Source organism: Lepisma saccharinum, chromosome 3 (genome assembly GCF_977018435.1).
Source record: "Lepisma saccharinum chromosome 3, izLepSacc3.1, whole genome shotgun sequence".
Classification (NCBI taxonomy): Eukaryota; Metazoa; Arthropoda; class Insecta; order Zygentoma; family Lepismatidae; genus Lepisma; species Lepisma saccharinum.
Genome location: NC_139231.1, coordinates 108,020,708 through 108,046,602, shown reverse-complemented (window position 1 = coordinate 108,046,602; position 25,895 = coordinate 108,020,708). Strand labels below are relative to the sequence as shown.

At 37.0% G+C, this 25,895-nt stretch overlaps 2 protein-coding genes across 2 annotated transcripts in view; one reads left to right on the top strand and one right to left on the bottom strand.

Moving 5' to 3' along the window:
- Positions 1-418: 418 nt before the first annotated feature.
- Positions 419-25,895, top strand: part of Nup54 (nuclear pore complex protein Nup54) — a 44,505-nt gene continuing 19,028 nt past the window's right edge. Inside the window, exon 1 of the mRNA XM_083119703.1 lies at positions 419-620. Within this exon, the coding sequence (XP_082975829.1) occupies positions 518-620 (103 nt within the window). The 5' untranslated portion in view covers positions 419-517. The remainder of the gene's footprint in view (positions 621-25,895) is intronic.
- Positions 13,940-22,649, bottom strand: LOC145985948 (uncharacterized). The gene is made up of 2 exons (XM_083120090.1): positions 22,541-22,649; positions 13,940-15,534 (listed from the first exon to the last, which is right to left on the bottom strand). The coding sequence occupies exons 1-2, from the start codon at positions 22,547-22,549 to the stop codon at positions 14,008-14,010; spliced, it is 1,536 nt and encodes a 511-aa protein (XP_082976216.1). The 5' UTR covers positions 22,550-22,649; the 3' UTR covers positions 13,940-14,007.

Sequence of the window (25,895 nt, the reverse complement as noted above, 5' to 3'; positions counted from 1 at the left end):
TGTCAACAATTGTAGTTGAAGAAATCCAGCTTCTGAAAAATGCGTAGTTTGACTGATGGCATTAAATGAACACACTAATAAAGTTCATTCAACATGCTAGAGCTTAATATATTTTTTTAAATGTGTACATTTATATGTAAAACCTTTGCGCGTCTATTTTATTCCGGCACAGGCTAATTCGTAAAGGCCAGTAGGGCAGCATGTTTTGGTAAGCCTCACTTATCGCACAAAGAAGTAGCGACATGCCGTTTTGACATCAACGCTTAATGAGTGCATTGTTAGAATAATTGCTTCGTTGTTAGCTTAAGCTTAGCATAAATAATACATGTTCAGGGTATTTGTGCTAAGAGAACTAAACCTAACAAGCCTTTCTGCACTGACGTCAGAAGGCTAGGTTGCTAGAGGTTTGTGCCATAAGTGACATTATAAATGTTTGTTGTGCGAGGCAAGAAGTTTGGATAAGTTTGTACTGGAATATTAAAAAAAATTGTGAGGATCTGCAATTAACTCCGCAATAATGGCATTTTCAAGCCAGATTGGTACCGTATCGCCTTTTACACATCCTGGCACGTCGTCTTTCGGAACTTCTACAGCAACAACAGCTCAGTCTGGTAACAGAGGTTAGAATGTATTGCTAAAGAACTGTAGGTCTATCAAAGAAATGTATATGTTTAAACTCCAAATGTCAGTTCATAACACAATACGAAGACATATCAAAATAGCATAAATCACACAGTATAAGAATTAAATGTTAAGTATCCCCGAAACGCCTGAAATTCCTTTATTTTCTTCTTTTTCACATTGGTACTTACGTATTCTGCATTCCTAAGGATTCTTGAAGGTGCCATTTCGATTTTTTCACGGAAATAATCTATATTTTCGACGTATGATGTAAGTTTTGTTCGTTTCTTTTTCCCTTTAGTAACACTAAATGGCGGTCACAGTTTCACTACCGTAGTCGGCATGCTGTGTTTCCACCCCACTCCACCAAAAATACATACCTAGCCCCATGAACCATTTCCGGTAAGGTTAGGTTAGGTAGGGTCACGTATAGGTTACAATAGTTAAAAATTGGTTTCGAAAAAAATATGCGTAGCCCCACACACCATTCTCGCATAGCCCCACGAACCATTGACACATAGCCCCAAAAACCATTTGCGGAAACATACCTTCTTCAGTTACAAAAACACGTGTTTGGAAACACTGACCGGGATTAGGTCATCACACAGGCTAAATCCACCTGGAAGTAAATGGATGCAAGAGCTTTCTTGCATCGGTCACACGTTTATATCGAAAAATACATGATTTACCGGCAAAATTGAATGAACGATGCGAGAAAACACTTCCACAATTCTAAAGAAACTGCATTCGGTAAGTAATTTCTCCTGTAAATTTGAAGAAATGCTTTTCGGGGATACTTAAATTTTACCGAAAGAACATAGTTTTAAGTTTTAGGAACCTCCATTAAAAATGAAACATAATGAGCCTAATTTGGGTGAAGATGAAAGTTAAATGCCTAAATTGTTATGTTAGGCTTATTGGGTTTAGTTATCCTAGCGTAAATAATACATTTACATTGTATTTATACTAAGAACCAAACTTAACTGACCTAACCTAACAACATAAGCATTGTTCGAGAAACGTCACAAGGCATGGTTGTCCTCATGTTCTGTGATAAGGGATACAAGTGAAGTCAAGGTCTCCCTTATTGCACACGCTAAGACCATCTTGGATAATAAAATAACCAAAAACCATATATTTCCCAGACAAAACCTTTTAAAATAACGAAAATAATTAACAGCTATTAAAAAATAGAAACTTCAATATCCAAAAATAACTGAAAATCATAAATACAGATGAAAACACGAAATAAGGAAAGCTAAATCCTAGTGGAAATTCACAAACATATCCATGTTAAAAACCAAAGTTTCACCTGGCAATAAAGTGTCTTTACAACATGGATTTCGATAAAGGAAAACACAATGGCAAGTACAGTAATGTTAGAAAGTTTGTATTATTTCACAGAACAGGCACAACGAATTGAAAAATGCAAAGTGCCAAATCGAAGCTCGAATTAAGTACTACGAGCCAACATATTTTCTTTTTTATGCTGAAATGTAAAACAGAAGGGTCGATTATGCAGTATTGCCGGAAGACTAATTATCGTAGAATTTTGGCAATCATTGTCACACGAAATTTAAACCTTCCTTAAAGTAATTAGCAATGTTTGGATTTCGAAATAAGTTCTTTATGTTGAAAAGGAAACACAACTGAATTACCTTACTCAAGCATATGCGCTTTCCATGGACAATGTATTTTCCGTTGACAAGCGACTGTAAGTATCTTACACTAGTGGGAATTCATTTAGAAGTAAATCGGAACCTTACTAGAATGCATTTAGGGACTTTTTTTTTAATGCTAAGAGAACCAAACCTGGCCTGCCTAACCTAACTACAAAAGCATCAGTGGCGCGACTTTTTCAAAAGTGTTACCGGCCCTCAGTATGACAGTTGACATTATCATTTATCCCCCCCCCCCCCCCACAAACATGCCTTCTGCCTTTTTTTTTCAGTCAGGTCAGTGATTTAGCCACAAACACTTCTAGCAAGAACTACCTACCACTCATGAGACAGTAACAACGAAAATCCAATGAACAGTGGTCAAGCCTTGTCAATTTTTCATTTGTTTCTTTGCAAATGAGGTGGAAAAGGGAAGAAGAAGAAAACACATTTTTAGGGTCACTTTGACATTTGCGTGGTGAGCGGACGACAGAATTCCGCTCCTCCAGCAATAGTCAAATTGTGGAAGGGAAGTCCAGCTTTACGTACTACTGTTGCCAACTTAGTTTTTTGGAGCAAGGTTTGTCCAAATCACGAATCGCACCAAGGAACTATATTTTCATCTATTACCCAACCGGTCTCAGTTGTAGTTCAATCCAGCCTTGGCTTTGTAGTCTAGCTCTAGTTGCTTCACAGAAATAGTACATCCCCACTTTAGGTGGGATTCAGCTCTTTTCTGCCAATCCAATGCAGGCCTGTAGCCAGGAATTCTTAGTAGGGGAGGGCGAAGTCAATTCTAGATGGGGAAAATTTTGGGTCGGGTACCCTATTCTACACCCTCGAATTTTGAATTTTTTTTTTTTCATTATGAACATTATTTGATCCTATTTGTGAATAAAAAAAATTGGAGCGCGGAAAGAAGTATTTACGACTGTACAGCCGTTTAAAGTTGAAATTTTGTCATTTGAAATGGTTCGCAATTATTTCCAATTTCTAGATCGTGATACTAACATGACACCAAATTTTAACTATCGATCTCAACCTAACTGAACTAACCTATCCACGCGCCAATGGTTCGTGGGGCTAGCGCCAATGGTTCGTGGGGCTAGCGCCAATGGTTCGTGGGGCTAGCGTAAATGGTTCGTGGGGCTAGCGCCAATGGTTCGTGGGGCTAGCGCCAATGGTTCGTGAGGCTAGCGCCAATGGTTTGTGGGGCTAGCGCCAATGGTTCGTGGGGCAGCAGACCATCTCCCTGTAAGTCAATTACAATGTCCCGTATGTCTCGTCAAACAAAGTCCTCTGTCCTTCATCCGTTGAACGTGTGTCAATCTCATATTTAGTCCTTTTGTCTTAATTCAATGTCACACAAATCAATTCCAATGTCTAAAGTCGCACAAAACAATTGCAATGTCTCAAATATCCAATCCGCCAATAAATTACATAAATAATATATTGAAATCGCAAATTATCCCATTGCACAAGTCATTCATAACAAGATAAAATTGCAAATTATCCCATTGCACAAGTCAAAGATAAGAAGAAAAAGAAAATGTTCAGGCATGCGCCTGTGACATGAATCCAAGATGCGCCATGATCAAATCCCTGCAAAACCATTTCGACGTTACATAAGGAATCTAAATATTGAAAAACGTAAGTTTCCTAGCACGTAGATCTAAAAAAATTACTTTCCGTGCTATTTAGAAACATCGTTTCTTATGAAGAACTAATTTTCGTAACGAGAATATTTGAAATGTGCGAAAAATCGAGGGTGTAGAAAAGGGTACCCGAGCCAAAATTTTAAATATATTGTGTCGAATTGCTAGATATAGCAGGGTACACAGTGCCACTTGCCCCCCTCCCCCCAAAAGTGATAAGTAACAGGAAGGGGTGATATCTTGAAACTCCAACGATCAAGAAAAGTTCAAGCAACATCAAATAACAATATTTCGATAATGACATTTCCGGACTGCCAAAGATAAGGTTTAACATAAATAGGATAATCGATACTTTGTCTACTTGATATTTAAATGTGCCATCACTGAATATCTAATCTGAGGCATCTAAATTACAGGTCGATATTGTCCAAGAGATGATTAATATGTACCAACAGCTTTGGGCTTCTCTGCAGAACTGATTGAGGGAGCCCTTTGTGAATCGTGCCTCATGATGTTTCCCTCTTAGTTTCCAGTATTCAAGGTTTTTACACACAAAGGAATCTAACTAGAATCCAACAACACCATTGTGTTGTGTTATGGAAGAATTGTGTAAAAATTTGAAATACATTTTTTTTGTACTTGCTAAAACATTAAAACATGGGTCCTTTAGTCCCTTGCTTCACTAGAGTACAGACAATGTTTGCCTACTGGTTATGTTAAACATAACGTAAAAATATTGTGTGTGAGTTATATTATTTTATTGTTGAAATACATTTGTTTAACACCCGACAAACAAATAGGAATCCCTTGATTGATCAATGACTTTTTGGATTACAGTGTCATCATTAATATTTCATATTAAGTTTCATAGAGTGAAATTTTGTATCCTCTTTACATTGTAAAAAAAAACATTCCTTAATGACTATGGTACGAAACCAAACTATATAAGGGGCCTCCTTCTCCTTACCCCATCCCCGCAGCACGAGTTCTCTGGGCTGCTTATCGCCACCACTTTTGAACATAAGCATACAAGGCCCAAATATCAGGGTTTTTTTTATGCTGATACTAATTTCTGCCAGTCACAGAATGGCTTAAGATTTATGAATAAAATTAGGAGAATCCACTCCACAGCAGAAAAGTTGACAGAATTTTTTGTTAAAATAAGGTTGTGCATAAGGTATTTTAACAGACAACATCTGTTACAGACAGATTGTAATATCATAAATATAAGAAAATAAATAGAATACAATTTGAGAGATTTTCAATCATATTTATTTCACTGCAACTTTTTTCTACTTGTCATTTTCTTGAACCTATATACATAGGATGCTGCCCAATAACACCGATAACTTTCACAGGGTATACAGGGCATCAAGGCAAACAACTTTTCTCAGTAATTATTTGATTGTCCAATTCTACTTTGGATGTTACAAGCAATCGAAGTATGGCATTTTCCGTTCTTAATGTATGCAATCTCATTGATAGTTTCGCTGTTGCAAATAGCATTTATTTTTACCACCTTTTAAATTCAAAGAGCAATACGTATGTATATAAGTAATATATAATATGCTATGGAATCGATATCATGCCAACAGTCAGGGTTTTCACTCACATTTTCCTATACAAAATGCATATCATAACACACATCTATGTTGCTTATCATATTTGATGCGTTTGAACAAGAGAATTAATTCATAAGATTTGAAATTGATATTCACACTTCACAAGATACCTAGTGTAACCCGTATCAAACTACAAATTCTATCACTTTCTAACAGAAATAATAAATGTGAAACGCTATCGAACCCCAGCCTGAGTGTTCATTTTGAGCACGATTTTTTGTCTAGAGAGAGAAGGGTACAAGTACCAGGACATACATGCCAATAATACTAATAATAATAATATAGTGGTGGTGGTGGTGGTGGTGGTAGTAATAACAGTAGCATAAAATACGTTATTACCGTCGTAAATCACACAAAAAGGGGTAGAAGACTGTGCTAAAGCATTTGTGTTGGAACAAATGATTTGAAATATTTTTCCAACATGTTCAATTTCACATTAGATAATAATGGAAAACAAGCACACAAACTGTATTTTTTAAAGACATGCATGACAACATAATTCTTTTTTTTTTTTGTACATAAATGACACGTACAACTTTCATGTACAACATATATTTTACACATATACAACATGGAGCAGGTGCAGATCCAGGGGGAGGGCAATAGGGGTGATCGCCCCTCCCAACTGTCTGAAGTTTGGATATATTACTATGCATAATATTTTTGAAGATTCAAATGTTTTGTCTTTTATCACTAAGTTTAACACACTTAAGAATATTGTTTTAAGGTTTGATTAAAGTTTACCTTGTTCTCGGAATTGGACCTAGAGTTTAAATTTGGATCTCAACTACTGTGCAATATGCCTCAAAATGGTATCGAATCCGAGACCCCTTGAAAGAACCTTTTTTTTTTCTTTATTTATTCACTTTATTCCTCCTATGATCGTTCTGTTTACCATGTAAATGGGAGGAATTGCGATAACCATATTATTAACTTATTCCAGCCCTGGACATCTATTTTAGCAAGACAATACTCCAGTCTCTAGAACATGGAAGTCAGCCTTGTCCCTGTTTGGAGTAAGGTGCTATATATTGTTTGCATAAAACGGTGCAAGTTTAGATCAGAACTGATTCTCGGTGAGGTGAACTGCCCAACTAAAATTCACCCCTCTCAACTGTAACTTCTGGGTCCGCCACTGACATGGAGTTAGGTTAAAAACAAGAAAATACATATGCAACATGTTAACGCTAAATTGTGTACGTATTCAAAGTTTCTTTAATATTATTTATACATTACATAATCAATTCATCCGCTTCATAAGAAATTAACAGTAAAACGTATGCAAATTGTCTCTCAAATGTGCATTCTTCTTTTCCTCAAAAGAAATGGTTCATGCATTTAACACAAAACTGTTCAGTAGCAACAGTCTGAAGTACATATTTGGTCTTACTTCTGTCTCTGGTAATTTAGAATGCGTTACATTAAGGCCACGGTGGCTCAGTCGGTACCGCGTCTGACTACCATGCTCAAGGTCCCGGGTTCGATCCCTGGCCGGTTCAAATCCGGGAACTTTTCTAACGTTGGAAGTGGCCCCGGCTCCCACCCAGCGTCGAATGACATGGGTACCTGGGGGAAACCCTGGGAGGTAAAGGTGGTCCGGGGCGTGATGCTGATGACATCACCCCCACTCATGACCGGATCAAGAAAGTGTGGGGCGTTACCCCCACACCCCCTATATGCCTTTATGGCGTGGTGCTAAGCGCAGGGGGAGCACTTTACCTTTTTTTACAAAAAATAATCATGTTGGGATCTAAGTGAGCCAGAAAATTCTTTTACATTCAATTTTTTACAATATGAAATCAATATTGATTTAATAGGGTCCAAATAATTTCACGGGGTGCCATGGCATTCTCTTTAACATTTTTTTCATTTAGATCGTTTGGCTCACAGGGCCGACTCCCACTACCCCATAGCAAGAAAATTCTGAACTTGACTATAAGAATAGGAGAAATTGTCAGGGAAGCGAGAAAAAAATTTACTAAATGTATTTTTTTTGTATAAAATTTGAAATCGATGGGAGCCCTCCTGCAAGTGCTCTTGGCCATCTGGAATAAAAATGTAAGAAACATGGGAAAACTAATTCCATCCCGAGTATTCATTTCTCCTGCTATTCTTAGATTCTGTTAGTCTTTTTTTATTTTAATGTTTGTCCCCCCTAGAATGGACTTCTCTCCAAGATTGGGGGGGGGGACAATGCCCCTGCCCTCCTTGTGGTTGCGCCACTGTTTGTGAGTGTGTCTTCACCTATTTCACGTTATCACTCACTGTCGCGATTAGCTAGAAGAGGCAGAAAAGCAACGCTAAGTAACAAACATTAAATATACACTCCCTCTCTCTACCACATGAATCACTATTACCAAAATGTAGATGTGGGGTGAGGGGGATTGAGTAGTTCAAACTTCATGGCAACACATCCAAGATAAACATCCAAACATATTAGGCACCTTTAATACAAGACTACTAAAAATGTCACAACTAGATACTGAAAATTGCGAAATAATTTCCCAAAGTCTGAATCCTGAAATTTGACAATGCTGTCTCGCCGGCTTAAAGATCAAGCTACAAAAAAAAAAAAAAAAAAAAAAAAAAAAGTGAATAGCAAAATTGATGTTGATTTTTAAAGAAACAAGGGAATACGTGAACAGAAGATTGACATTACGATGTAATTGGAAAACATACATTAACAATAGAAATGGAAATTTATCGTTAAATAACTGGAAATAAACAGAAAATGTAAGGCCTACATTACATATCATATGCAGCATGGAACTTTCCAATAATGTGTGCAGTAGTTTGACGCTATTTTATTTGCTAGAATGTTGGAATGACATTAGAAACTCTTTAGAAACTAAATATTTAAGAGATGGAAGAACTAATACACTGGCTTTACAGTTTTAAAAGTAAGACGTAAGAGTAGTTCTGGATACGATAAACCAGCATTCGCGAGTATTACAGAGTGTAAAATGTATCTTGAACATAAGATTTTATTCAACAGACAATACATTGTAATTACGATGTGGTTATGAGTGTATATTTGTTTTGTGTGCATATATATGTACAAGGCTAAAATAATGCCTTCCACGAAATTAATTAACTTAAAATAAATATTTACAAACAAGTGACATTTCTGATGTTGGTGGCTATATACTCCCTGAGAGAAGGTGGATAATTTTGCATGGTTTAGGAATTAGTTTTACATTTCCATTGTTTTTCTCTTGCGGAGATAGCCTATGTTACAGTGAAGGAATGAGTGTTGTGTTCTACTGTTTTCATTAGGTTAGGCCTGTTAAGTTTTATGCTCTTAGAGGTTATACGATTTTTGTGTGTGTGTTGTAGTTTCGCCCTTGTACTTAATACGAGTAACATTAAAGCTTAGCGTGTGGTGCCTCAAGCACAGAACTTTTCTCAGCGTGGAATTTGCTTTTTGCGTAAACATGTTTTAAATTAGTCTGCCTCTATGTTATGGTTATAGCTTTTCGACGTCGCTGATATATTTTGCACACAATTAAAAATCATAATGATATAATGATTGGATATTTATTAAATTTGATTATTCACCACATGTGAAAAGTACGGAATGCTCCGTGAAATGCTGGTATGCGGCTCAAAAACTTTATGCATATTTTTATCAAGTTAATAACATACTGCTTTATTCATACTATGGGCCCAGTGGTTAGCACATCGCGCTGCGACGCCAAGGGTCCCGGGTTCGAATCCGGCTCGGGCTTGGTTGTTTGTGAATGTCCATTCATCAATTTCATAATTTCATCACTCATCCCCATCTTCGCAAATTAGCCAAGAGGCACAAAACGCGAAGTAAAATAAACTAAATCAATCAATCAATCATTATTCATTCTATGGGAATGAGAGACGTGGTAATAGATAATTAAGGTACTCACGTTTTCCGCAAAGCTGTTTTACATGATATTCTATTAATTTCGGTAACCACTGCCACCATCCTCCAACGAAATAATAGAAAGTAATGTAAAACAGCTTCGCGGAAAACATAAGTACCTTAATTATACTGCTTTACTTATGAAAAATAACATTGAATAAACTAGCGATTACAATTTGAGCAAATTAAGTGATTACGGGATGAATAGCCTACAGAAAATTTTACTTTTTTACGTTTGGACGTCCATTCTCTAATGTTACTTCCGAATAACATCGGCCGACGGATGTCACGGTTTACAGGGTTGCCAAATTGAAGGCTCCGGCCTCTCTCGGATTAAAGATGGCCGTGCCCAAAGTCATCCCCTGCTCTTCCCTTGCATTGGCACCCTCTCTCCTTGTTACCTCTTCAGTTAGTGGAAATGGGCCTCCATCTTTGCTTGTCGGCTGCAGACAAAATATGTCTTCTGCAATATCTACTCTACGGCAGCGCTATTGGTTAACATATTTAACAATGTTGTTATTTTATTTAAACAACTTTTTAATTCTTCTCAAGCCTCTGGAAAGCATATATTGAACAAAATCTTAAGTAATCGCTAAAACTCGGCAGTGTGTATTAACAGAAGTAAATCGAAAGCGAATCATGCTAAAATTGCATTTGTAGCATGATAAAATTGCAATGAAACAAAAGGAACTTGGGCCAATTAGTCGTGCAATTACAATTTTCTGTAGGATGATGAAGAGCAGTGTTTTCTAATTGGTTGTCTTTACACTATAGCCTACATGACATTATCTACTTTGCAGATTAAATCATAAATTATAGTATAGTAAAGCAGTGGCACAGTATGTTGGAGACTCGTTAGATTCCTGGTCAAGCCTGCATTTTTTGCTAAAATTTATTCAAAGTAATCATGATCCTGTTCCAGCATGAGTAGGTTAGGGAGGAGGTGTTCTTAGAACTAAGGAGTCCAAGGTTTCATTCCCAATGAAGGCACATTGCAGATCCCTTTAAAGGTTCCCACACGCCTAGAGAACCTGGAAATCTCAGGGAAAATCATCTAATTGATCAACGAGTCCCAATGAAGTACATCTGAGTGACTTGAATATCCTCCTACCTGTTGATAATAACAATTACAACTAATATACATTAATAATTATAACTTCATTAATCTAGATTCGTACTTTGGTGCTTTAGATATGAGTATGTTTATTTTGCAGTACAGATTAATAGATATTGTCAATTTGTAAACTTCTGATTGTCAAAATTTTGTTTTATATATTATACACTATAAAACGGTTTGAAAAAACCTGCAACCTTAGTCCTTAATTATATGCACAGACATGTCATTTTATTCTTCAATTAGTTTTGCTCTTTCTAACAGAAAGTGTATTCATATTAATTTTTACCGATACCGATATACTACGGATGTAAAATTTTCTGATACCAATAATCGATATCTACTGTACCAATATAAAATAATCGGCCAAAATGCCAACCATGATCTTTATTCTGTTGAATAAAAATCTGCATAAAATCGGTTTCACAATGTGAATTAACAATGATAATAGATTTTAAAAACCGATTCAAAGAGCTTCAAGTTGATAAGAATGTTTATTTGACAATTTTCAAAAATCTGAAAATCAAGAATTGTGTTTATTATAACCTTTCTGTCTGCGCCATATTAAAATGTCATCACGATCGGACCACCCGTTTTTTATTTATAGAATTTGAAAGAGAGCAGTCAATTGCAAAACTAAAAAAAAATCACTTTTTTGTTCTCACGACAATAAAAAATAGAAGTCATACCTGAAAAAAATTTGTTAGCATAGATTAACATAGAATGGAATAAGCTAAATTTTGATCTAACTTCTTTTCATGTAGGTCTACTGGTTAATTTTTAATTGGAGTCCAAACTCGATTATCCATAAATTTTAATCCGAGAGTAATCAGTATTTTTCAGGTATTTTGAATCATTTTAAGTTTTTTGAAACTTACTTCAGGATTTTTCAAGCCTAATTTAAGATTTTTAGAGCCAATTTTGGGAACCTAAAAGCACTTTTTTAGAACCTTAAATCCAAGGTCTATTTGTAATAGGTTTTCTTTTCTAGACCTTCTTCTCTTCATTCTGTACATGTGTTCATACTAGATTTACACACATCATGCTTTTTAGCATAAAGATAGGATATCTCAAGTTTTGTGGCATTGATGCAGTAAGTTTTTTTTGTCAGGTTCATTTCATTATCTATATTGAATTAAAATTATGTATATTTCTTCCCTGTTGTTACTTTATGTACCATGTTTGTATGGTGTTCAAGTTATGTGCTACCAGGTTCAGTTCTCCATTCTAAAATGGATTTATTTTACACTTAAATTCTGAATAATTGCTACCAGCAACAAACCTACCACTCCTAACCTAACAGTGTACGAAGTGGTAGACAACATCATGTCTGGTGTTGCTTTGGCTTGTGTTGGGTGCAGTGTTTGAAGTGTGTGAGTGTTGGGGGGGGGGGAGTTGCATCCTCCCAGCTGCTTCAGTGTTACCATGTTAAACCATATGAGCATTCCCCCCAGCCAGGCGCGGCTCGTGCATTATTTACCCGGGGGTTCACTGAAGTCATGTGACATATATTCAGTTTCCGCAAAATAAACTTCCTTCGCCTAACAAAAGGATGGGGGGCGGGCTTAAAAGATTTGTCCAGAATTTTTTTTTATCTGGGAGTATAAGGTTTTGTATTAGGGGTGTGCGAATAAATTTAGGGCTGAAACTACAATAAATTGTGCCTTTATGAAAAAAGTTGAGTTTTGTTGGAATGGACGTCCTCAAGTAGGGGCAAGTAATATATTTTTTCCTCAGGAGGAGCAAAAAACACTCCTTCAGTCTGAAGTTACTGCAACGCTTTTATAATAATTACCAAAAATTACTGTGACTGAAATTAAATTATATGCGTGTAATATATAATTTTTGGTTTACATTCAATTTCCATGGGGGCTGCCCCCTTTTCCCCTTCCGGACGTCCATGCCGACTAATCAGAACTGGTCCTACATTTATTAAAGGGAAATGGCAACTAATGGCATGTGCATACTAGAAATCGAACCTGAGACCCTTTCATTGATACAAGATAGCTTTGTTCAAATTTGGGGCTGGTCGACCAGCACACGCTTTTTTTCAGGGGACAAGGAAGTTTGTTTAAGTTAATTATGTGCATTTCTATCGGTCATTTCTTACCTGCGCGGACAGCAACGCCTACACTGCATTAAATGACATAACCTAGGTAAAGTCCATCCCTCGCTTCACTCGCAGCTTCACTTAATACTTTCCAACAAGTATCCAAGCACTTCAAAAACTAACAGGCTTGAGACGATTGACACCGAGCGACAGCGAGTCACGTCTTCGCGCCATTCTTTCTCTTTCGCGAACCCGAAGTGTTTCCACCTTTAAGGAAAAACCTCTGAATGCATGCACGAGCTATTTTGGTAATGTATCTCCTTTATTTTAATTCATCGCATCTAATTCCAGCTTTTATTTGTTTCCACTCATCCATCTCTGCCACAATCTTGCATTTATTCCAAGACGTTCGGTACAAAAATGATACAAAGAGAATATTGAATATGTAATGTGTGCGCTTCAAACTTGAACCGCACACAGCAACACTGGAAGGGAGGAAGCAGCAAGATCGGAGCCTTGTCCCGCGCCTTCTGCGAGAGAACGAACTGCGCATGACCGTTGGGTGGCACATAGGTTCTTCAAATCTCATCTTCCATGTATTTTGTCCTATACCCTCCTCGAGCTTCTGCTCCCGCACGAAGCTTTCACAATGGCAAGAGCTGTCCTGCGGGGGTTCAACTGAGGGTCTGTATCAGGGTGGCCGAATCGCGGTTTCTTCTTCTCAGCAAAAGAGTTCACCGTATTACGGGCACAAATACATGACTTATTGTGTAGAATTTTTAGCGAAATAATGTGAAAATGTAAAGACATTGTTTATTGTTCATTCTCGAGGTGATTATCGTATATTACTGGGGGTTCACTGATCCTGTGCGCTATAGGGGCAACCGCGCCTGCCCCCAGCTAATATTTTTCACTTCGAAGTGCTGGTTGGGTGCTATATTCACTTGCGTGGAGCCATTACAATACTCATTTCAGGTATATAGTAGTCTGTAATGTTTTAATTTTATTGATAACTTTGATTTTAATCTTGTGATTTACCTTGTTAGAAGTAGTCAGTCAGTCAGATCTCCAATACAATGATCCTTTGACATTCCTTGAACAGCTGCAAAGAGCCTTGGCCATGAAAGGTCTGTTGTTCTGTGGTGTTTGGCTAAATCTCACATGACATCTTCAAGAACATTTTGAAGTACTTATCAGTTAGGTTAATATGGAAATTCCATCACTGAACTTTTGTACCAAGAGAGTACTCCTTGTTTTTCTTAAAAAGAACATGAATTTGGAGGAAAATAACACTAAGAAATTCCAGTCATACACATAAGGTTCTCCTTTTATTTCATTTAAATTGTGTTAACAAGTACAATACATATTGATTATTCCTTGAATCTGTCACTCTTAACTTTTTAATGAAATCTCTTCGTATGATGACTCTTCAAGTTGTGTTAAGGTGGGTTCATTCACAGTATTATCCACAGCTGGGTGAGTTCTGTGCAATCTTTTGTGATAAACAACAAAAATACCAATTCCTACTGCTACTAATACTGCAATTAGGCATCCCAGAACAATGTAAGCAGTTTTACCATTTGGTGAAAGTTGCTTTGTCATGGTTGTTGGAACATCCGGTGATTGTTCAATGTTACTCCTCTCTCCTTCACAGAGCTGAGCTTCTGTCAGAGGCAATCCTTTACGCGATGGAGGTGTAGCACAGACTATTTTCTCCGGAGCATGCAGCAGGTGTCCGCGATGGTAGTTACTTCGATCTAGCATCCATCTCAGTCCACAGTCACAGTGCAGCGGATTAGATGATATGTCTAATTGTAACACTTCATTTTCTGGGATGCTTCTTACATCGAGATGTGTAAGTCCTGTATCTCGCAGGCTCAGAAACCTAAGTTGGACACAGTTCGCAAGCTCAGAACTTTGCAATACTTGTTGGGCTAGATTTGCACTTCCATCGAGGTACAGGGAGTGAAGCATTTGCAAGTCAAAATTGTGGCTGCGTATTTGGCCTGTAAAATTAATGTGCTGTAAGTGAAGATGTAAAATTTGTGTCAGGTCACTCAGGAAACCAAAGTCATTTATTTGATAATGTGAGATTCCCAAGCTTGACAGAGACTGTAAGGAAGTAATCGCTTGCTTTGCATCAGGGCTGAGTATTGCATTATGGATATTAGCAGCACTTAAAGTAAGATTAGCTATGTGTGGCATTTGTGACGTTATGCCTACATTCATTTCTACCTGATTGTCCCCAACACAAAGAGATTGTAGGTGTGGTACAGCCATTGACGTGGCTGAGAAGAAGTCAAACTCGTTCCCACACAAATTAAGGTACTTGAGACTTGGCAAATAATGATGTGCTGTGATACTCGGGCCTATTTTATTATTGCTAAGGTCAAGCTGGATGAGCGTGATAGGTAACCTATAAGTAATTTCCAGAAGATGATTATTTTGTAGGAACAACTTTTCCAGAGAATTAAGTTTTGCAAAGGCATCTCCGTCAATTATTTTCAGCCCATTGTTGTCAAGGTACAGTTCCTTCAGCTTGCTGTTGTATGGAAATAGTTCAGATTCTAACTCCATTATCCTGTTTCTTGATAGATAAAGAGTAACTATGTTAGGAGTTGACCAGAAAGCATCTGGACCAAGGATTGAAATGTTGCAGCTACTTAAATCGAGCATTTGAAGGCTTTGGAAGTTTAGAAACTGATTCCCTGACACTGTTGGCATTTCACTAACCACTTGAAGCCTTGCTATGTCACCTGGTATATGTTCTGGAAGCTTGAAGCATACAGCCATTCGATACTGTTGACCTTTTGTAGCTTCAGTTAAAGTACAGATGCAAGGATCTGGGCAATCTTGAGTTCCGTATGCTCCCAAGTGAAGAAGCTCCGTAAATAATATAATTAGGACCATTCTCTTATGCTGAAAAGAAAGAAAAATTCTTGAAATATACTATGAATAAATATATTAAAACTTTATATAACACAGTCCTATATTTGAAAATTCATTTAAGAAATTGAAGCTACTAAGGTCAAAAGAGGACTCCTGTGTAACAAAATTGTTATCATCTCACTCACCACCTGTGGTACATCTGGATCTGGGTTTGGTACCCATTGGGAGAGCCCCACCTATAGAATAGTGATAACTAAAGCCTGGAAGTTTGGTGAAATGTCTCTTTTTTTTCCTGTTACATTTATTGATATTTTTTTCTTAATATGCATATTTTATGTTGTTCATAATTTTTTAGAATCTTTTTCTGTCTTCTACCCTACTGCCTATTTTCAATTTCAATGCCTTTTTTGGCATTTTCAACAAAATTTTAGATTTTTTAAAAAAAATTGTATGTAACTTATTTGTCTTTCAAAAACATTATTCATTATCAAATTGTGTTATTGCCAGAGACAATTACAAAGATCGATGAAAGTCTTCGAGTAATTGGTGTAGCAGCTGATGCATGTGCCAGGAGGGCCTCCCCGATTGCTCAGTGGTTGCGTTGTCACCTTGTAATCAAGAGGTCCCAGATTCGATTCCTGGTGGAGGCACATAGTGGTTCAGATACCATTTTAAACTGTAGGTCCATCCCGATTAGCTTTACTGTGCATAAAGTGGACTTAAAACACCAACTCAATCAATCAAGCAAGCAAGTGCTAGGAGGAAAGGGGTTAGCGGTTGCAGAAAAGTGCAAATGTGGCAATGGAAAAACTGAAAGCAATTTGTGATATTTCTTAAAGGCGATATGAATCACAATAGCCTGTTTCGTGTCTGGTCAAATTACTTCTGTTGAAGTAGAGAGATCATTTTCTGTTATAAAAAGCTTTGTTTCTGACAGACGGCAAGTTGAGGCTATTTTTAAGCACTGAGCCAGTTTGCTGCAGACACTTGCTCGTACTTGTTTGGAAGTTCAGATGTCTCATAGAATCTGCCAAAATATCAGAGTCTAAAAATCCTGGAAATCAATCAAAATGCATATTTTATGATTAAAAGCATGAAGAACAGTTTCCGCGAAGCTCTTCCTCTGTTGCAATGTTGCCAACTTAGCTCTTTTGGAGCCCAATCATGCTCTTTCTTGCACTTGTTTGGCTGTGAACTGGGGCACCCACCCCCATGCTCCACTATGATGCCATCAGTGGATCCGTCCCACATAGACCAACTTTTGTCATTATATACATTTTACATGTGACATAATATTGTTATATTGGCTGCGTTGCCCCACCCCCTCTTACCTCCTCATCTACTTTTTATAGAGCCGTGATTGATGTGAAGATGACATAATTTTGTTATCCGGGAATACTTTATTTTCAATTTCATGCAAGCATCGGTGGATTATTGAGATGGGTGATGTTGCCGGACAGTTTGAAGATGTAATTGACAGGTGGAAAAGTCGAAATTTCCATTTGATTAGCCATAACTTGAAGTTGATTCCCCATAAGGAATATATAGAAATCTGAAAATTCATCATATTTTTCAAATATTGTGTTTAGCTTAATAACGAACATAAAAATAGACGTCGACTTGCAACATAGGGAGAAATTCATACTCTCTCAAATGCCGTGATTTTTTTTAGTAACTGCCCATTCAGACGATACTGAAATAAATGCACAACTGGTACGAAACTGTAACTCTTCCCCTTGAGTGATTATCTTAAGAATATTTTAAAGCACAACTCTACATAGAAAACTTATGAATTAAACTTTATAATTATTCTGAAATACTTTGAATTGCTACAATTTTCAAGTATCAGCATTGGTAAGAGTTTTTTTTTTCCAAACACACTATGTAAAGATGCTATTTTGAACTTGGCCTACGATTTTACTTTTAGCCACTGAGTTCAGCCAACTCATACTTTGGATGCTCTAAGATATAAAGTAGGATACCTAAAAATTGAAGAAAATATATTTTTTTGAACCAGAAGATGCCATGACCCTTCCCCTTCCCTTCTCAAAAATATCAAACTCAAACATGAATTTGGTTGTAATAATAAGCAGGGGTAGACAAAACTAAAAATAATTCAGAAGCCTGCACCTTTTCCTCAGGGGATGAAAGGTGAGATAGCTATGAACCTAAGACAAACTATTAAATCTCAAAACATTTAATTTATTAATTTGTACAAGATTGGATTAAAAGTAAGCAATTCTTACACCGGAGTGGCATTACTAAAGAATGCTCAACTGGTAACAGCATGAATAACTATGCAATACATTCTAATATATGGCCATATTGCTGCAGATGTTAAAATTTGGCTAGTAACAGTGCAAAATTATTATTGCATGTTTATTATTCTGATTTAATGATACGTGTGATACAGAATACACACAAATATTAACTGTTTATAGCTTCAATTTTTGTTGTGGAACAAAATGGCAGCGTGAAACATTTATATGCATGGGTAAGACTTCCTTTGGCAAGATGGACAACAAAAAATCATCTGACATTGTAATAATACTAATTACAATTAATGGGACCTGAAAGTCCCGACAGGCCATTAGCATGTTATGTATAAACTGAGAAATGATATATCAGTTGGTGCTTGGTTATAAAATATATACTCCCTTCAACACCCTACCTGTTACACGTTTTGGAAGATACTGCTTAGAAGACAAATATATAAATTAAAAGAAAAATTATGTGTTCAGAGGGCCTCCCCGAAGGTGCAGTGGTAACGTCACCGCCTTGTAATCAAGGAGTCCCAGGTTCGATACCCGGTGGAGGCACAAGTGGTTCGGATCCCACTTTAAACTGTAGGTCCAGTCCCGATTAGCCTTACTGTGCATAAAGTGGACTTAAAACACCAACTCAACAATAAAAGACAAATGAGCAAGAAATAGTGAATAAAAAAAGAGTCGTCACTCTTGACCTGCCATCAGTGGCGTGCCCTGAATTTTGGTAAGGGGGATAGTTACTAGTAGCCAGCCCTTTTTCAAAATACTAGGCTAAGAGGTAGGGGAGGGGGTTATGACCCCCTGCCAACACCTCCTTAGGGACGCCTCTACCTTACATTCATCGCTATTAGCCTCAAATTGTTCTCTACATCCAAGAGAGTTTCTGCCAGCAACCTATTGGTAGCCTCATCGAAACAATCTTTGTGCCATAGCCCTACAACATCAAAAAAGAGCTGTCTAGAACATTGGGGTGTGCAAAGAGGGGGGTTGGTGGAGTTCATAGCCCCCATTTGGCCAGGTATTCATATAAAAAGAACATGAAAATTAGGAAAAATGGCAAAATGAGGGCTGACTGCAAGGAAAAAGAGTATATACCACCAGTTTCGAAAATCCTGGGCACACCTGTAGTTTAGAAGTGAGGAAAATATATTAAGGTTTTTTCAGTCAAAGTAGACACCAGATGCTTGTCGGGACTGCAAAGTCCCAGGTGATGTTTTGCTCATAAAACAACTTTTCGATCATATTTGGCCAAAATTATTTTATAACCAAATTTATATGATTTAAGATTAAGATATAAAAAAATCTGGGGTACTTACAGTTATTCTAATATCTAATTTTCATAAATCTAAGACCACTGCACTTTTATGTGGTTAATATGGCTGCATTACTGATGCTTAGGTCTAAGAAATTGTTTACTGCTCCCTTGCATATACTTCCAACAGCACCTGCTGTTTGTTGCGAGTAGTAGACACTGCAATTAACAGGAACGCACAATTCCTGCCGAGTCCGAAACCAACTGTGTCATGTAGCAAGCTTTTGTAGGATGTGGGACTTCTAAAGTCCCGTCAGTCGATATAGGGTTATAAAACACATTCTGTACTTGTTATTTTAAAAAATATATATTTTGGGAATTTCCATAATCAAATTTGAAATATCAGTCAACACTTGAACATTTTCAGGCACCCTGTATTTTTCTATCCCTGATAATAAGTGTCCTAACGATGTGGTGGTGGAACAGGCAGATAAGGGAGTGGCCACAGTCGTGATGGAAAAAGAATGGTACGAGAAGAAGTTTGAAGACCTGAAAGGGGACACGTATGAGGAGATTTGTGGAATGGAAGAGGAATGCAATATTAGAGAAAAGATCATAAAAGATTGTGGAAGGAGGGGGTTTAAAAAGCTCACGAAGGAGGCAGGAAGACTGCCCTGTTTAAAAGGCTTTCCCAAAATACATAAAGAAGAGATAAAGTTGAGACCAGTGATGAATTGCAGGGACAATATTTTGGAACCATTGGAGAAGAAGTTAAAAAAGGTAATTGAAGTGTTAGTGAGAGAACAAGAAAGCAGAGCCGTGAAAAACAGTGAGCAGGTGGTGGACCTTATAAAAGGTCTGAAGGAGTCTGGGGATAAAATCACAATGTTTAGCCTAGACGTGAGAAGCATGTTCCCTAGCATCAAAAGGGGACACGTAGTGGATATAGTGAGGAAGAAAGTGGGGGAAAGCATTATAGGAGAATGGGATAGTGAGAGAGTGGTACAAGCGCTGGAAACCATTTGGGACAATGGCTACAGCAGAGTGGGGAGTAAAATCATCAAGATTAGTGAAGGTCTGAATATAGGCTCTTGCTTGAGCCCTGTGCTGGCGGAATTAGTTATGAATGAATGGGAGAAGGAAGTGATAGTGAAAGGAGGAGATAAGTTAAGTCTGTTTTGTAGATATGTGGATGATTGTTTTGGGATATGGAAGGGAACAAAAAGGCAGCTGAGTAAGCTTGTTAAAGATGTAGAAGATGAGAAAGCAGGGATATTCCTTGAGCTCGAAACGGAACAGGAAGGAACATTAAATTTCTTGGATATTGAGATGAAAAAGAAGAGAGGAATGGGGATTGTGGCTACATGGTATCAAAAGAAGTGTTCGGCAGGAGTGTTCTGCCACAAAAGAAGTGATGTGGGTGATGGAACTAAACGTAATTTTATAAGGAATATGGAAGACCGAATAAAGAAGATATGCACAGAGAAAGGGGAAGAAGAAACCAAGATTAATAGCCTGTGGGAACAACTAGAAGAGAATGGCTATGAAAAGAAAGACAGACACAACATCAACAGAAGAAGGAAAGAGATAAAAGAGAGAGGACTGGAAGAGAAGGAAGAAAAAGAAAAAGAGAGATGGTTTGGTATAAGAAGTATGGGCGATGCCACAGAGAAGATATGCAAAGTGCTGAGGAAAGTGGGTATAAGAACTTACAGGAAGGGAGGACGCACTATTTTAAGTATAGCCAGCAAGAAGAAGGAAGAAAAGAGAGAGGAAGAAGAGGAAGGGGTTATCTACGAGGTGAAGTGCAGAGGATGTGAAAGTGTATATATAGGGGAAACGAAGAAGAGACTTAAAGACAGGTTAAAGCAACACATGGATGATGTGAGATTGAAGAGAGACAGGAATGCCATATTCAAACACACTAGAGAAACAGGACATGAAGTTGAATGGGATTCGGCTAGGCGAATAGGAAAAGAGAAGAGAGAACTAGTGAGAAAATGGAAGGAGGCCAAAGAAATAGAAAAGAAAGGAGAAGACATCATGAATTGGAATGGAGGACTCAAGATAAACAAGGAATGGAAGAGTGTGTTAGAGAAAGTTGAAAGGATGAAGAAAAGGAATGAGGAAAAAAGAAGTATGAAGAAGGAAGGAAGAAGAGAAAAGAAGAAGACCAGAGGAGGAGGTATTCATCCATAACCAAAAAGGCAGGAGGGGAGGGGGAGTGGTATGCAGGTGGTTCTTGCTAATCTTGACCTGCCAATCACCTGTCAGTGTAGTAGACCCATTAGTCAACAACTGTCAGGAGGTGATATGTTTAATTCCTTTGGAGAAATCTTCCTAGATAAGGACTGTCAACTTGATTTGTTGTTGTGTGGCTTGTGACCCTGCTATGTGTATGTAATCTTTCTGTATATAGTATATTTCATCATTTTAGTTTAGTTCTTCGTCTGAGGAAGGCCCTGATACAGGGTCGAAACGTTACGTGTTAAGTGTTTTTATCTTAATAAACTGCCTTGGTCAGCAACTTATTGGTTTTAGTATGGAAACAAGGCTTAATTATATTACAAAACTTTGCCTTTTCTCTGCATTGTTCACTTCATTTGCATTGTAGTTACTTGTTTTTGTTCACATATTTCAAGACACTGGTTAGATTCTTTGGGAGCTGCTTACTGAAAATTAAGAGGCAATAAAAAAATTAAACTTCATGAAAGGAAATGTCCATGTTCTACTGAAACTTGCAGTTAATGAAAACAACAAGAGCACAAGGAAAAGATAAAAACAAAAGACACTATTCTTTGTGGTCTGGAATATCCAGGGTAACCCAACATTTCGCACTGAAACTTATTTCACACATAGATCACAAGTGAAATGAATGTAAAAGGAACATTAAAAATTATACAACCTTTTTCATTAGATTTTGTTGCCTGCAGACCTTATAAATGTATTTTTCTTAAAAGTAAATGAATTTTTATCAGGTCAGACCTGTATTTTCTTATAATTATGTCGAGTATAATTTTTTAATATAATATTTTATCAGAACAAACATGCATAAGAAAGGAAAGGAGAGTATCAATATTGTGATATTTAAAAAAAAAAAAAGTATTTGCATCAGTAACAAAGAACACACTTGTATATCAAGGGTCACTGGATATAAAAAAAAATTATAGTAGATGCTGGTGGCATATCATACATTAATGCATTTCATATCTATTAGTGAGCAGAATTAAGTATCAACATTAATTGATTCCTGGTATCAGTGTGAATTTTTTATGCCATAATATAATATCAAAATTGTATATTATATTTCACAAACGCAAACATATCTAGCTGTTAAAAAAAAGTATATACCTTCTGGTATATTGCATTGGAATCCCCATATTTAGGCTCTTAAACACAGCATTGTTGCTGATGCTAAATAATATGATTCATTAACATTAACAATGCCAGTAGGCAACTGAAGTTCGATTATATGTTGTGAACAATTTGTACAACTGAGTTGAGAAAAAATACTTACTTCATCCATTTTAAAGTGAAATGTTAATCTGCAGAGTGGGTTTTGTTTTGAGGGTTATGACGATGCTTTCCGTGATTCCAAAGCACAGTCACCCCCCCCTTCCCTCCCGTATGCATCAGTTCCTGTGATAAACTGAAAACTTCCTGTCCCTGATAAGTGTCCGTTGATAATAGCGGAAGGATTACACAAAGATGTGCTGGAATGCTACAGATATATTTCTGCTGTGCATTGGCTAGCAGTGAAGTTAGTATTTGTGTTTTTCTTTCATGTGGTATCAAAATTTATAAATGTTGTTCATATCAGTATATATATATTCATACTAATTCTTGTTCTTATTTGATGTGTATAATATAATTTCTTTAGTTGCTTATTACAGCCATAATTATTTTTTAAGCTCATTAAAATTATTGCATATTTAGTTAATAATGAAACAGTAAGAAGAAATAACAAGCAGAAATAACATAAGGCTTAAGTTTAACATTGTAGTTAGCCAAATTTACGCTACTAGTTACAAATAAATAGTTACGTTTTTATGAACCAGCATGGCAAGTGCCATAGTAAACATATTATTAACCATTATGAATTAAAAGGTGTGCAAGGAAGAGGTTTCTTTATTTGTAATTACTAAAGCCCGGATTTCTATGTAATTACATATTTTTTCCTTTATATGTACAAGCGTGGAATTAAAATATATTGACGAATTACATCAGTAGAGATGTCACAGTGAAGTTTTATATTACATATTTTTACATATTTTACTAAATGTTACATATTCCTAGGATATGAAATATTTTTTACATAAAACAGTCCTTAAGAGGAAAATCCAATGAACTTTTGGCTTACTAGTTAAAAAAGTATCTTCTCACTTCCCCTCCCCATTTCCAGGTCAAAAAAAATATAGTAACTTAAAAGTGCGATTTGCCTTCGTTGTACGTACATAGCAGTTCGTTGATTCGCCGCATCGTAATAATTACATCAAGATTCGACAGTGTTTCAGTTTCCAGTTTGTAACATGGAGCGGCAAGCAACACACAGCGAACGAAGAGAACCAACAATGGAAGGCGGCAAGTACAATGCTGAGAGGCACTTAGCTTTCATCCGTACATTGTTGTGATCGTTTTGATTTTTGCAGCCGGCGGCGACAAATCTTGAATGAAGTATTGTTAACCCAACCGTAGAATTTCGTATATATATTTCGTCGCCTTTTCATTTTAACCATTGGAGTTTTAAGAAGAGCTTGCCTCAGTATTTAAACAGTGTTTTAGCTCTAGAAAGCTGGAATGGCTCCGCCTACCTCCTCGTTATCTCAAAAGTTGCGATCTTGGATAGCAGTCGATGATGCATTTACTACGGATGGTAAAGTCATTTTTTGTCGAGTGTGCGATAAAATAGTTGGGTGCACTATGAAGTCTCAATTAGATCAACATGTTCGCACTTCACTTCATGTGAAAAACAAACAACTACGGAGTGAAAAGAAGCAAGTTTTACTAACCCAGATGCAAGAGGATTCTTCATTCAGTGTGTTTTACAAGGAAATGTGCGAAGCAATGATTGCAGCAAACATCCCTTGGTATAAAATTCAAGTACCGAAGTTCCGGGATTTTCTGGAACGTAAACTTCCTGACGAGTCAACCCTTCGAAAGCGATATCTTCCACATTCCTACAAAGAAACTTTAGAATCAATTAGGGCAAAAGTAGGCAGTTCCTATGTGTGGATTTCCATCGAGGAAACAACTGATGCTTTGGGACGGTATGTAAGTAATTTCATTGCTGGAACGCTAATTGCTGATTCTCCATCTACACCACATCTCATTGCATGCAAAGTTCTAGAGCGTACTAATCATTCCACCATAGCACGATTTGTGAATGACAGTCTTAAATTGTTGTATCCGGATGGCGTACAAGAAGAGAGTTCTTCTCATGTTCACAGACAGTGCGTCATACATGTTAAAAGCTGCTACGGCACTTAACGTGTTTTATCCTAACTTGATCCACTTTACTTGCTTGGCACATGCTCTCCAACGCATTGCTGAGGAGGTGAGAGGCAATTTCCCGGAAGTCAACCAACTTATTTCTTCCACGAAAAAGGTGTTTCTGAAGGCACCACAACGTGTGCAAGTTTACAAGGAACAATTGCCAGGTGTACCACTTCCTCCGGAACCTATTCTTACTAGATGGGGCACTTGGATCCGGGCAAGTAAGTTTTACAACGAACATTTTGAAGAAGTGAAATCTGTGCTTGACTCATTTTCGCCGGACTCAGCTGTATCGGTACGCACTGCTCAAAATCTCTTCAAGGACACCAAACTTGCTTGCGATATGGCATACATAAACAGCAATTTTGGTTGGATTGATACAAGCATAAAAAAACTTGAAACTGTTGGGCTTCCTCTCCTGGAAGCCATGGATATATATGAGGATGCAAGAAAGAAACTGTCTGCTGTTGGAGGAGATGTGGGAGAGAAAGCTCGAAGAAAATTTGACGCAGTGACTGAAAGAAACCCAGGTTACGTCAGCTTATTTACAGTGAGCCGCATTCTCAATGGTGAAACAGTTAACCCTCCCAATGATATTTCTCCCGACCACATTCACCTCCTGAAGTACGCTCCGGTTACTTCTTGTGACGTGGAGAGAAGTTTCTCTGCGTACAAGAACATATTATCTGATCGGCGACAAACATTTACTTCTGAACATTTGGAAATGTACCTGGTAACATATTGTAAGTTAAATAATTAAATACAGTGCCTGCCCCAAGATCAAAGGTAACCTGAATTTTTGTAAGTCCTTTTTGAGTGAAAAATTTGGGCAACGAAAATTTACTACTGAACACTTTGAATGGTACCTTGTGACATTGTATATTAAATATTGAATATATTCAAATTGTGGTTAATATTTTTGCTCTATAAGAACATAAAAACTACTTAATGTAAGCATTGTAATATTGTAACTTCAATTTTTGTAAGTCTTTTTGAAATAAACATATCCCTTTGTGAGGAAAAAATGTAACAAAAATAGGAAGTAACGTTTGGAATAAATATTTATAGTACATATTTCATTATGAATTTACATATTTTTTACATATTTCAGACATTTTTATTACATATTTATGTACATATTGTAGGGGTTGATATTACATAAAAATCCGGGCTTTAGTAATTACTAACGTAAATTTGTGTGTTTTTGACCAACTTCTCCATGTTGTAACTTTCTTGTCCATGGAATAACAAACTCAAATTTTTTTGTAAAAGTACCCCTTCCTCTGTATGCTGTAAATATCAAATTTTTATCAGGTCGCCACCAGAGATACTGGGCTTCAAATTTTGAAAAAAAAATAAAAATGAGCATTTTCAAAGAA